We start from the raw sequence: 14,549 nt of genomic DNA on the forward strand, positions 1-14,549 counted from the left end.
AGTGGATAAGGATGTTCTGGACCGCAGACCCCAGCGCAATCGCGATCTGCCTACCCCTGCGGGACTTCAGTGGGTACATTAGGTCATTGGGGAGGCCCAGCAAGACATACGCCGGAAAGCGCGGCAGCTCTATCTCAAAGTGCTTATCCACCTCGTCCAAAACTTCCTTCCAGTAAGCGGTCAGCACGGGGCAATCCCAAAGACTGTGTGAGAGGGTACCCTCCTGCCCGCAGCCCCGCCAGCACCCCTTGTCAGTGTGTCTATGCATTTCGTACAGTCTCTCCGGGGTGTAGTACCAATAAGTGGACACCTTAGTAAAGGTCTCCGTAAGGCCCGTATGATAAGCAGAGTGCCGCGCCCGATACGCAATTTTGTCCCATTCCTTGTGGCTGAGTGTCCTACCCAATTCTCTGTGCCAGCGCTCCCTCCCTGGGTTATAATAGTGAAACGGCGGGGGTTGTAGGTACTTGTACAAATCGGTAATTAGCTTAGCATCGGAGGTCCGGGTAACCAACCACCTCTCATACGGTGTAATTTGACGAGCAGTGGTGTCACGCACCTGGGGCTGGAGGGCCCAATGCCGAACCTGCATGTAGCGCAATCTGTCCAGCTCCGTCAGGCCGAATTCCCGCCGAAGTTGCTGAAAAGGAATCACGCCCTCCGGTCCATAGATCTGGAAGAGCACCCTGCAGCCCGCGTGCACCCAATGGGAAAAAGCTCCCGGCTCCATCCCTGGGGAGAAGTCGGGTTACCCACTATGGGTGTGAACGGCGAAGGGAAGGTGGTAAGGCCCCGAACCTCGCAGACTGCATCCCACACCCTCAGGGGGACCCGCGTAACAAAAGAGGCGTAAAGGTTAGGGGGGCGATGCGCGCGGCGCAAGAATGGAACCTCTTGTAAGGTGCGGCCCGCCACTGCCTGGTCTTGAAAAAGCCAGTGTTTGTCGGACTCCCACCTGCTCCACTCCACCAGATATCGCAGCTGCGCCGCCTGAAAGTACTTGCGGAGGTCCGGGATACCGAGACCCCCCGCCTCCGGAGCAAGCGTGGAGAGGACCCTCTTCATCCGCGGCTTGCGGCCCTGCCAGACAAAGCGGGAGATGTCAGCCTGCGTTTGTCGTATCCAGCCCACCGGGGGCTGGAGAGGTAGGGCCCGAAAAAGATACAGTATCTGGGGGCAACACCGTCATCTTAACCGCCGCGATTCGCCCCAGCCAGGACAGTAGGCCCTTGCTCCAGCGGCCAAGCTCCTCCTTGATCTTCCTGCTGAGGGAGGTATAATTGGCCGCAACCATCTCCGGTAATGTGGGCGCCAGCAGAATCCCCAGGTATGGCACCGTGGACGAGGACCACTGCATGGGGAAGAGTCGCTGAAGGTCCCTCCTGGTATCCGCAACCAGGGACACATCTAACGCCACCGACTTGCTCATATTCATTTTGAAGCCGGCCACACGTGCAAAGGTGTCCAGTTCCTGGATGCAAGCAGGCAGCGACCTCCTAGGGTCGTCCAAGGTCAACAGGACATCGTCCGCATAGAGGCTAACCGTGTGGACATACTGGCCCATCTGGACCCCAATAGCATCCGGGTTGTTGCGAATCCTCTGAGCAAACGGCTCCATGTAGAGGGCAAACAGAAGCGGCAAGAGGGGGCAGCCCTGCCTCGTGCCGCGCTCGATAGCAAATCCACCGGAGCTACACCCATTGACCCGCACCGACGCCGAAGGATGCTTATAACAGTTGAATACCATGGTGCGGAACTTATCACCGATTCCCAGTTTCCTGAGAACCAGCTCGAGATACGGCCAATGAACTCTGTCGAAGGCCTTCTCCGCATCAACGGACAGCAGCATCCGCTCCCCCGGGACCCGCGAGGCCTTCTCCAGAACATGCGTCACCCGCTTGGTATTGTCAACCGTCTGTCTGCCGGGTACAAAGCCAGCCTGGTCCGCCTCCACCAGTCCGGGGAGGTGCGGGCCCAGCCTGGACGCTAGAATCCCCGTATACAACTTGAGGTCGACATTTAAAAGCGAAATGGGTCGATACGAACCGCAGAAGGCCCGGTCTTTCCCAGGTTTCGGGATTACCGAGACCGTCGCACTCAGGAGATCCGGTGGGATGGCTCCCGGTTCGGAGAAGGAATTAAATAGCCGAGCAAGGACAGGGGCCACAGCCGTGCAAAAAACCTTATAAAACAGAGACTTGTACCCGTCTGGACCCGGGGCCTTACCATGCTTCAGCCGCGCTATAGCGGAAATCACTTCCTCAACATGGATATCCCGCTCCAGATGGTCCGCCTGAGCAGGATCCAGCACCGGAAGGGCCACTGACTCCAAATAGTCTTCGGCGTCCGGCGGCGAGGAGGGCTCCTCAGCATACAGCGCCTCGTAGAAGCTGCGGAAGGATTCCGCTACCTCTGCGTCCCCAGAAACGACCACCCCGTCCGTACCCACCAGTTCCTTCACGACGCTACGCTGCCGCGTGACCCGGAGCCGGTGTGCCAGGAGCTTACCACATTTGTCCCCCCCCAGTGTAGAAGGCATGCTTCAAGCGCAAGGCGGCATACTCCGCCCTATCAAGATCCAGTGCCGACAGGAGTTTCCTCGCAGCCTTCAACTGCCTCCACACCCTTGGAGCCCCCGTACGGCGGTGGACCTGCTCAAGCTCCCGGACCTGAACGGTCAGCTCGTCCCTTTTCCGTTGCCGCTCCCTATTTTCGGCTGAGGAGATGGAAATAAATTCCCCCCGGAGGACTGCCTTCAATGCCGCCCACTGTGTCGCTTGTGAAGTGTCGGTGTTGCTATTGTGAGTTAAGTAATCCTGTATGACCTCCTCAATGCGTTTCACTACAGACTTTTTGTGTAAAAGGGTATCTCGAAGGCGCCACACCCCCCTAGAGGGAGAGGCCGCCGGCCACTTGAAAACGCCGGCGACTGGTGCATGGTCAGACAGGGTCAGGACCCCAATGTCCGCCGCTGTGGCGGCGGCGCGCATCGGTCCACTCACCAGAAGATAGTCCAGCCGTGAGTAGGTTCGGTGTGCGTGTGAAAAGTAAGAGTAGTCCCTATCAGTGGGGTGCATGGAGCGCCAAAGGTCGTGTAAGTCCATTTCCGCAATCCGGGCCTTCACAGCCTGGGACAGTTCCCCCATCTGCGGGGAGCGCTGCGCCGACCTGTCCATCACAGAATCGAAGACAATATTAAGATCTCCCCCCAAGATGACATGGCGGTCGGGAGAAGCAGTGACGTCCACCAACACGGAGTCCAAGAAACGCTCTTGGTGGTCATTTCGGCTATAAACGGAGCCGACCGTGAACGCTATGCCTCCTAAGCGCATGCGATACGCAAGAAGCCTCCCCTTCTGTTCAGCATACTTATACAAAACCTCCCCCCTAAAGGAGCTCGCTAGAAGAATGGCTACCCCCGCAGTCTTGTTCGCTGCCGAGGAGAAGAACTGGGTGGGGAACTTAGCAGAGCGCAGCCTATGGCAATCCCGGGACAATAAGTGGGTCTCCTGCAAGAGGCAAATGTCCGCCTGCGTCCCCTCCAGCAAAGATAAGATCGCTCTGCGCTTCACAGGGTTATTCAGACCCTTAACATTAAGGGTCACTACCTTTAGAGCCGACATTCCTCCCGGGGATCAGGAACGCTGTGCAATGGGCAAGGGATCAGCGGGTGGGGCGCGCGGGGCAGTTGCGCGGGACAAGCCAAAACAGACCAAGCGTGGGCACGGACGACATCGGACGGGACTTCCCCAACCCCAGAACAACCCCTACACCCACCCAAAACACAACCATGGCAACTAGCCAAATGCAAACTTAAACACCCCATTGTCCCAGTCAAGCCCCAAACGGGCAAGTCCGTAGAAAAAAGCAAAGTGGACGTTCAGCCACTCAACTCCATCCGCTCCCTCCTGACCCCCCCGCCCCATACCCAGCATTAAAGAAGCTGAGAGCATCTCCCCCCGGAGTGAGTGTTAGGCCGTCATGGCCACGCCGGTGGAGCCGGCCGAGTCCCTGGCCGCCGCCCTCAAAGCGTCGGCCATGTCCGCCCTGATAGTAGGGGAATCAGGACGCCCTGCGCTGGCCGCCGATTGTCTCCTCGTCGACCTCCGCCGGCTCCGTCTCTCTGAGCGCCTCCACGACGGTGTAGCCCCTTCCTCCTCCGCCGCCGTAAGCCCCAGGACCCCACAAATGTCCTGCAAGGAGCGTAGCTGATGCAGCACCCCATTCCACCGGAAGATCAGGCGGAAGGGATGTCCCCAAGAGTACGGCGTCTCATGTTCGCGCAGAAAGTCAGTGGCAATCCTGAAGGACCTGCGTTTCTGCAGCGTGATGGCGGATAGGTCCTGATAAAGCGCTACAGGCCGCTCCCGGAAAGTCAGGGGCTGTTTCCTGCGGGCCTCAGTCATGATGCGTTCCTTCAGCGAAAAGTCGGGCAGTAAAGCCAAAATGTCCGGTGGGGGTGCCGATGACTGACGCTGCCGGCCAACCCTGTGTGCCCTATCAATGCGAATAGGGAAGTCTGCAGCTTCCCCCAGGATCTCCCGGAACAGGTCTTGCAGATAGCCCTCCAAGTCGGTCCCTTCGTCCGTGGACGGCACACCACGCACTCAGATGTTGTTCCTCCGTGACCTGTTCTCAAGGTCCTCAGAGTGGGCCTGGAGCTCAACACACTGCTCCCGGAGGCGGAGAACGTCCTGTTGAAGATGGACCATCTCCTCGTCCCGACGTTGGGACTCCGTCTCCACCGTCTCAACTCGCTCGCCAAGGCCCTCCACTTCTCTACGCACTTCCCGGACCTCGCTGGCCACTTCCCGCTTCAGCGTCTGGAAGTCCTCTTTGAGGGAGCTAAACAGGTCTTCCATAAAGGACCTCGTGACCGGTGGCTCCCCCCCAGTCACATCCGCCGAGGCCGGGAAGACCCCGGCGAGGGCTGTGTTCTGTCCCGCAGTTGCTGGGCCCTGCCAAGCATGTCCGGCAGGGTGCGGTCCCCCTTCCTCGAACCGCCCCTTCCAGTCATCGCAAACGCTGCAGTCGATGAGTGGGCACAGGTCCAGCCGCCCCAGGAATGCCCAGCCGCTGGCAAGCGCTCGACGTGGGGATCCCCCTGCAAGCAGAGTCGCTGCGTCACAGGCGACAAGATGGCGGTTCAGTCCGGGCACCGCCAGCCGCGGGCGCCCATCCGAGACAGCAATTGAAAGCTATAGTAGGGGGCTCCTTATCAGCCCGTCCCTCAGAGAGTTAGCCCAGCAGCGGTGGCGGGCACATACATCCGCCAGCAAAGGCTCCGGTGAAGGCCAACAACCCCGATCCCTCGGGGACAAAATGGTGGCAGGGCGGGGCAGGGCAGATCGGCCAGGCCCGGCGACCCCACCGGGGCCCCCTAGAAACACAGTAATCTGAGAAGTTCCACAGCCGGTTTCACTCAGTCACACACAAGGGTCCAGATGGTCCGACCCCAACAGTGAGTCTGCCGTACTTCGGCCAAGAGACCGGGGCCCACACAGTGCGGGCGTCGCCGACACAAGTCTGAGCGCCAAAGCACACGTCCAAAGTCCTCCACCACGCCGCCGGGTCCCAGCCCGCAAAGCCCCTTTATCCTCCGTCGAGCGACGGGTCAGACTTCCTCCAGATCGTCAGCTTTCAGCACCAGGCCCAGCCGAGGCGCCCGGACAGCACTCCGATTCGTTCCGCAACCCAGGCTCTCCGTCGCTCCTCGAACTTTGATCGGACTTTTGGGGTACTTTCCCCGAGGCGATCAGGGCCAAAGCAACATCAACGTGCGCGCCAGGTGCTCCGCCGCACTCCTCTCACACGCTGAGCATCAGCAGGGGGAGAAAAGCGTACGAAAAGGGCTCGAGCTTAGTCGGGCCGGAGGAGCTGCGGGAGGAAGCGTCCGCTCACCCCGCCATCTTGGCCACGCCCCCTAGTTGTACATTCTGATGAGCATGACATACCTATTGTTTCTTTTCTGCTATATTGATTTTTGCTTGTGCATCTCATCTCCCAGTCCATAATGTTCGTAGGCCATTCAGTACTACTTCCAAACACCTATATTTGGATTGGGTGTTCACTTGCATATTGCGTTTGATCCTACCTTGATCTCTGGTTTTTTATCATTTTTGTTTCCGTTCTTTTTTTTCACTGGAGGTTTCTGAACCCATTTGCTAGCTGGTTCCACAGAGCGCTTCAGTGTTTCGGTAACACTGTTGACCTTCCAGTAGCTGGTATTGGTGCCCAGATTAGAGGTTGTTTGTTGAGGGGCTGAACAGTGTATGTGTATTGTGTGTTTAAGCACTTTTGTATCTTTTTAGATCTGCAGAAAGGTTTCCTTGATTCTGGATACAGGATTTTGGGAGCAGTGGCTAGAGTCCGTGAGGCCTTCCAACCTCCAGAGCCTGAATTCCCTCCTCCCCCCGATCTTGAGCAGCTTCATGTAAGTGTCTCATATGGCTCCAAGCATTGTAACCATTGTCTTCTGCCTCCATCATTAACACAAGGTCCTTGTCGCCGCCATCGTTTCTCTGACTTCAAAATTTGTTTTTATACCTGTTCAGCTGACCGATGAACCTGCTCCGCCCAAACCACCACTACCCGAGGGAGAGGTTCCTCCTCCCAGGCCCCCTCCTCCCGAAGAAAAGGATGAGGAGTTCCCAGAGATGAAAGTTGGGGAACTAGTCAACCAGCCTATCATGGTGGCAGCCCAGCAGCTCCACGAGGAGGCCAGGAAGTGGTCTAGCAAGGTAAAGAGTACTCAGCAAATTCATCCATCGAACGAGACCCTATCCGTGCCCAGAGCTCGTTTTGCTGCTTCACAGCCTTAACCGACTAATATAAAGGTTTATCTTTCATTTTGCATGGTGGGATGTTGCCATTCTGGCTGCGTCCTCCTTTTTCATGACTTTATTTGTAGGACAAATATCCATTATTTGTATTAGTAGTGTACTGTTTCTGCAAAATTCTGCATCAGCTCTTAGAGCTCCATAGTGTGTCCAAGGAGAACTCCTTCTTTTTATTCTTGTGCCAAACCACTTTTACTTTTCAGTGCTGTATATTTCCCTTTGCCGAGGTGTATGAGCCAGTAAACTGGTTCTTTGCATTTAGACTTTCAAGTAAAGAAGATACATTGCTATTCACTAGTATGACATCAAGAATGTTCTATTATTATTATTCTAAGGTATCCGTTGCACCATTCCAAGGGACTCTCTGGGACTGTTCACGATGACGTAGCAGAGACTTTCAAAAGAGTTAAAATATAAACCTGCTACGGAGCAGCATGTTTAGCAAATAATTTATTGATGTAAAGCCATTCTGTTTTGCAAAAACATAAGCAAGAGCATTCCCTTGTTTCTAAGAGAGTTCTTCTCACAGAAGTAATACATTTGCTGAACATCCTCGTGACAACGAAAGGGGCTACTGTGTTTAGGTAGCTTATAGTTTCAACAGCTCTTTGGAGACAGAGATTCGGGCTGTAGTGGAACAAGAAATGTTTATAGTTCATAGTCTCTAACACCAGAAACTACAAAAATGACATAATCTTAACCCTTCTGTGGTACAATGTTTGTGATTTTTGACAACTGTGTTCTACAGCACCTCACTGTTGAATGACGCTTGGTAGGCTTCAGATAGAGCTAGCGCGGGAATATCAGAGTTGGGGGTAAGGCTTTTGGTGTTGAGTGTAAATGCTGAAGGAGTCCTGTAAATGACCTTACCTGCCCACTTCAGGGGAACTCATCTGGCTCTTTGGCTGCTGCAGTAGCAATACCAGTTTTATTGGAATGAATGCCAAATCACCAGCATGACTGCTAACAACATGGTCCTGTGATCTGGATATTCATGTCCCTTACAGTTAAGAGATGCCCAGCATTCCTAACCTCCCTCTGCCTAGGGCGGAGTAAAGAGTCAACTTTAATTTGCATCCATATGTCAACTTTCTTATGCTTGTTCTCCTGCAGGACGTTTCTATTAATCACCCTTTATCCATGTCTATAACCTTTTTGTTTTCTATGTTTTAATATGTGTATCTGGATGTATGTATGCTGGGGCTCATAAAGCATTGTGTTCGAGGCATATGAGCTGCAGATTGTACACTTAGCATAGATCGCCATCTGGTGTTGGGCCCGGATGTTTGCAGTTTGTTTTTCTTCTTGGACAGTCTTTGGAAGTCACGAGTTTGGTGACTCCTCCTTCGGTCCGTACTGCGCATGGGCTTCGGCTCCATCCTCAGATTGGTTTTTTCCGCCATCGGGCTCGGATGTGATACTTCGTGCTCCGGCTTCGAACTTCTACGGTTCCAGCCTCGACGGAAAATCCTCGTATCTTCGAGTTTCTTCATCATCATCTTCATCTCTCGAAGCGGCACTTTTCTCCATCCCGTACATCGGCACCGGCCTTCGGGCCCTCCTCGACTCCGGTCCCGGCCGATGGAAAGGACTCCGTTCAAAAAGTGCCCAAAATGTGGGTCTAAATTTCCCCACACCGACCTCCATCAGGTGTGTAATCTTTGCCTCTCTCCAGAACACGAGGCCAGAGACTGCCCCGCCTGTAAGTCTTTTCGATCGAAGAAAACCATCCGGGATCGAAAAGCTCGACGCACCATGGCGCACTCATCGTCTGCAGCTCCACCGGACATCTTCGGAGACGGCGCCGAAGCTTCGGGGCAAACACACACCGAGCAGGAAGAAGACGTCGTCAGCGCTTCCGAAGCCGACGACTCCGACGTGGAGGACATCACACCGGCGCAGCGGGCCGTGAGTACTGTGCCCCCTCCCACCCCCGCGCCCAAAACCAAAGAGACTCAGGTTACTCCCTCGCCTGCCGGCCTGGGCAAAACCAAGACCAAAGCTTCGATCACCCCACCTTCGGGCTCGGTGTCGAAGCATCCAAAGTCTCACGGCAGCTCGGGATCGAGCCAGCCGACGCCCGGTGCCGAAAAACAGCATCCGGCACCGAAGAAAGCAATATCCAGCTCGACTCCGAAGCCACCGGTGCCGAAGCCTGGACTCTCGGTGCCGACCAAACACAAACATAAATCTGTCGGCACCGACGCTCAGACGCCGAAAACTCCTTCGACGCCGAAAAAACAGGAGGCCCCAAAAAAGCATGGCGCACACAAACCATCGAAGTCCTCGGCTCCGAAATCACCGGTGCCGACGGACGATTCGACGCCACTGGCTCTGTTTACACCAGACCCTCTACAAAAGACTCTGTCCAAAGATCCAAAGACTGGACTATTGACTTTAATTATCAAGAAAAGACGCCTTGATACTCCGGCTCCTCCTCCACCACCCAAAAGAAAGGACTCTGCTACTTCTCCCCTCAGAGTGCCCTCCCCACTACCGCCTCCCCTACCTCCTCCACCACCTCCACCCCCTCCCCCTCCCAGGTCTCCGCCACCTCCACCTCACTACGATCCGGCCCCATCCCCAGATCCGGATGATGGGGACCCGGACAATTACCCGGCGGACGTCCCAATGGATCCCACTCCACCAGGGACCCCAGACCCATGGGAGGATTACAATAACCCTGATATACCAGATATACCTCAGGACGACCTATACCCATCCAGGCCGTCTCCTCCAGAGGACTCCTTAGGGTTTCATCATTTAGTGCAGAGAGCAGCACACTACCATGGGGTGGACATGCACAGTGAACCAGTGGAAGAAGACTTCCTACTGGACACATTTGACATACAAGACAAATCCACTTCTATTTTACCCATGCTTAAGGGTGTCGCCAAGCACGCTACAGAGGTGTTCAAAGACCCTGTCAGGGCCAGAGTACTGAACCCTAGAATAGAGAAGAAGTACAAAGCGGCACTCACAGACCCTGCATGCATTAAGGGCCCTGCTCCCCTAGATTCCCTAGTTGTCTCCACAGCTAGAAAGCGGGCTAACTCCCAATCCTCAGGAGAAGCCCCACCGCCAGACAAGGAATCTAAACTTCTGGACGCGTCTGGTAAACGCACCGCCTCCCAAGCTGCAAACATATGGCGCATTGCAAACACACAAGCACTGCTTGCGCGATATGACAGAGCACACTATGACGAACTAGAGGCTCTTATGCAGCACCTTCCAGAAAAACACAAGCGCAAGGCTCATGACCTGATACAGGAGGGTAAACTAATTACAAACACCTCCATTAAGTGTGCCCTCGATGCAGCCGACACTGCTTCTAGAGCCATAAATACAAGTGTCCTGCTTCGTCGCCATGCCTGGCTCAGGATCTCAGGGTTCAAGCCTGAAGTCCAGGCGTCCATACTCAATCACCCCTTTGACCAACAAACTCTCTTTGGGCCAAAGGTAGACGAAGCGCTGGAAAAGATGAAAAAGGACACAGACACAGCAAAGTCTATAGGGGCACTCCAAACACAAGCCTCTAAACGTTCCTTTCGACGCTCGTCCTTTCGTGGCACAGGCAGAGGCTCCTCCACCGATAACGCCTCTACCTCCTACAAGTCCCCTCCTCAAAATACCTTTTCAAAGGGCAATCAAAGGGGTGGTTACAGAGGCAACAACAATAAGGGCAGGGGCAAAACCAACAACACCCGTTCTGCCACCCCACCCGCACAATGACTCCCCTCCGCTCCCCCCAGACCATCCCACTCCGGTCGGGGGCAGACTACAAGACTTTATCCACACATGGGAGTCCATAACATCGGACAAATGGGTGACCCAAATCATTCGGTCAGGGTACTGTCTCGAACTAACATCTACCCCACCCAATATCCCACCAAGGCACCGTCCAATGTCTCAAGAACATTCCACACTGCTCAAACAAGAGGTACTCTCACTCCTCCAAAAACACGCTATAGAGCAGGTCCCCGTCAATCAACAAAATCTAGGGGTCTACTCCCTATATTTCTTAATACCAAAGAAAGACGGGACCCTCAGACCCATTCTCGACCTCCGGCCTCTAAATGCCTACATACATTCAGACCATTTTCACATGGTCACCCTACAACAAGTCCTCCCACTCCTCTGCCAGGGAGACTTTCTCACAACCTTGGATCTGAAAGACGCATACTTTCACATTCCAATACACCCCTCTCACAGGAAATACCTCAGGTTCGTGGTGGACGGGCAACATTACCAATTCACGGTTCTCCCCTTCGGGGTCACCACCGCACCACGGGTGTTTACCAAATGCCTAGCAGTAGTAGCAGCACACCTCAGACGTCAACATATTCACGTCTTCCCTTACCTAGACGACTGGCTGATAAAAGCCGCGTCCTACCACCAATGTGTGCAACATACAAACAGCACCATCCAACTGCTCCACCAGCTAGGCTTCACGGTGAACTACCAAAAGTCCCACCTCATACCATCTCACACAAAGCAATATCTCGGGGCCACTATAGACACCTCCAAGGGTATTGCCTATCCAAACTCAGCGAGAATCACAAGCATTCAAGCCTTACGCAAAACATTCCTTCCTCAACACTCTCTTCCAGCAAGAGTGTTTATGAAGCTCATAGGAATGATGGCGTCTTGCATCTTCATAGTGCCCCATGCAAGACTCCACATGCGTCCACTTCAAGAGTGCCTAGCACAACAGTGGAACCAGGCCCAGGGTCAGCTGACGGATCTGGTGTTGGTGGACGGCCGCACACATCACTCTCTGCAGTGGTGGAACACCACAAACCTTTCCAAAGGGCGGCCGTTCCTGGACCCGGTTCCTCAGGTGATTCTAACAGCGGACGCATCGCTCTCCGGCTGGGGAGCGCACCTCCTACACCTCACCATGCAAGGTCTATGGACGCCACAGCAAAAATCGCTCCACATCAACCATCTGGAGCTCTTGGCGATCTTTCTAGCCCTAAAATCTTTCCAAAAACAGATTTCGGGCAAAGCAGTCCTCATTCGCACAGACAACATGACTGCGATGTATTATATACAAAAACAGGGGGGGGGACACTCTCCCCAGCTCTCCCGCTTAGCCCAGAGCATATGGAGATGGGCAATTCCCCAAAACATCTTTCTCCTGGCACAGCACGTTCCAGGCGTACAAAACACCATGGCAGATCTGCTCAGCAGACAAACGCAACAACTACACGAATGGGAACTGCATCCACAAGTTCTTCACCCATTCTTCCAACAGTGGGGGCATCCTCACATAGACCTCTTCGCCACCCACGAAAACAAAAAATGCCCAAGCTTCGCCGCCAGATACCCACACCCATTGTCCAAGGGCAATGCGATATGGATGAACTGGTCAGGCAGATTTGCATACGCCTTTCCACCTCTCCCACTAATTCCATTAGTGGTCAGGAAGCTGCAACAGCACTCCCTCACATTCATTCTGGTAGCTCCCACGTGGGCCAGGCAGCCGTGGTACACCACGCTACTACAACTGTCAGTGGTGCCACATCAAAAACTGCACCTATCCCCATGCCTCCTAACCCAGAACCATGGAGAAATCAGGCACCCGGACCCAGCTCAGCTCAACCTGGCAATCTGGCTCCTGAGATCTTAGAATTCGGATACCTTAACCTTCCCCCTGATTGCATGAACATCATCATGGAAGCCAGACGTCCTACCACTAGAGCATGCTATGCCGCAAAGTGGAAAAGATTTGTAATTTACTGCCGTAACAATACAATCAACCCTCTAGATGCATCCATACAGCACATCATATGCTATCTGCTCCATCTTCACAGGTGTAACCTGGCATATTCATCCATACGCCTACACCTAGCAGCGATCGCTGCTTATCTACAAAACAGACAGCATTTATCACTCTTCAGAGTGCCCGCTATTAAAGCCTTCATGGAAGGCCTTAAACGAGTAATTCCTCCCAGGGCACCACCTTCCCCTGTATGGAATCTAAATTTAGTTCTCACACGACTAATGGGTCCGCCCTTCGAACCAATGCACAAATGTGAGCTACAGTTTCTCACCTGGAAAACAGCTTTCCTTGTAGCTATCACTTCCCTTAGAAGGGTTGGTGAAATACAAGCGTTCACCATACAGGAACCCTACATACAAATGCATCACAGCAAGGTCATACTTCGCACAAATCCGAAGTTTCTGCCCAAAGTCATTTCCCCCTTCCATCTCAATCAATCAGTGGAATTACCTGTCTTCTTTTCGCAACCCCAATCTGTTGCGGAAAGGGCCTTACACACACTTGATGTGAAAAGGGCGTTGCTATACTATATACAAAGAACGCAACCCTTCAGGAAGACTAAACAATTGTTCGTTTCCTTCTCTCCACCACATAAAGGCTACCCTATTTCTAAATCAGGGATAGCTAGGTGGATTGTAAAATGCATACAGATTTGCTACCAAAAGGCTAAAAGAACATTATCTGTTCCGCCTAAAGCCCATTCTACAAGAAAGTTAGGGGCTTCTATGGCCTTTCTAGGGAATATACCCTTAGATGACATCTGCAAAGCAGCCACATGGTCTACACCGCACACCTTCACAAAACATTACTGTGTAGATGTGCATTCCAAGCAGCAAGCTAGAGTGGGCCAGGCTGTACTAAAGACACTATTTCAAACCACTGCAACGGATACCGGTGGTCGCCGCTAGGGTTGGGTACTGCTATATAATCTATGCTAAGTGTACAATCTGCAGCTCATATGCCTCGAACGGAATATGCTACTTACCAGTATGCATCTGTTCTTGGCATGTAGAGCTGCAGAGTTGTACACGCCCACCCGCCTCCCCGGCTACCTGTATCCGTTCCAGTACATCTTATTTAGATACTACACACATGGGTTTCTCACTGTGATTACCAAGCTCCATCATTTCCCTGTTGGCGAAAAACAATCTGAGGATGGAGCCGAAGCCCATGCGCAGTACGGACCGAAGGAGGAGTCACCAAACTCGTGACTTCCAAAGACTGTCCAAGAAGAAAAACAAACTGCAAACATCCGGGCCCAACACCAGATGGCGATCTATGCTAAGTGTACAACTCTGCAGCTCTACATGCCAAGAACAGATGCATACTGGTAAGTAGCATATTCCTTCTGTCAACTGGTATGTGAAATGGCAACTAACAATTTTCTGCCCAGAGACCCTGTTGTACATGTTGCTCTCTTGGACTGTGTGGAGGGTTTTAGAGTTGGGCTTTGTAACAGGTGGAAATGACTCTTTCTGGGAGACCAAGGAAGGGAGGCAACATGGGTAAGGGATGATACATTATGGAGAGTATCCAAGCACTTGTGACTGAGTGTGCAGTAGTAGATGGACCAATACGCCTAGAAATTGGGAACCGTGATCCGTTGAGGAACATATGCATTCCTAGAGGGGTGGCTGTGCTAGAAAGGACACCATGCATCCGTTTTGCATGATGACTTTGCAGGACGGTGGGAGGGTGTGCATGGCTTACAGGAGAAGAGCTTGTGTGTTTGAGCAGGGAAGGGAGCCGTGCCCTCCTGGAACTGGGCTTTCTGCAGTTGGAGAACATCCCGTGAACTGTTTTGAATGGCATTGCAAGTATGGCGTGGTGCAGGAAAGACACCCATGCACTTCAAGTCCATTAGGATAGTCCTGCAGCACAAAAGGAAACAATACGTTCCTGGAGGTGGGGGGGGGGGGGGGATT

At 53.4% G+C, this 14,549-nt stretch overlaps 1 protein-coding gene across 2 annotated transcripts in view; it reads left to right on the forward strand.

The window, feature by feature from the left end:
• The window catches only part of VCL (vinculin), a 319,126-nt gene that overhangs the window by 196,088 nt on the left and 108,489 nt on the right, over positions 1-14,549 (forward strand). For both annotated transcript variants that reach the window (XM_085608721.1, XM_085608720.1), the window contains exons 17-18: positions 6,312-6,433; positions 6,555-6,740. In XM_085608721.1, coding sequence (XP_085464847.1) covers positions 6,312-6,433; positions 6,555-6,740 — 308 coding nt within the window. The remainder of the gene's footprint in view (positions 1-6,311; positions 6,434-6,554; positions 6,741-14,549) is intronic.

The sequence above is a fragment of the Triturus cristatus genome, chromosome 1_2 (assembly GCF_964204655.1).
Source record: "Triturus cristatus chromosome 1_2, aTriCri1.1, whole genome shotgun sequence".
In the NCBI taxonomy this organism is placed as follows: domain Eukaryota; kingdom Metazoa; phylum Chordata; class Amphibia; order Caudata; family Salamandridae; genus Triturus; species Triturus cristatus.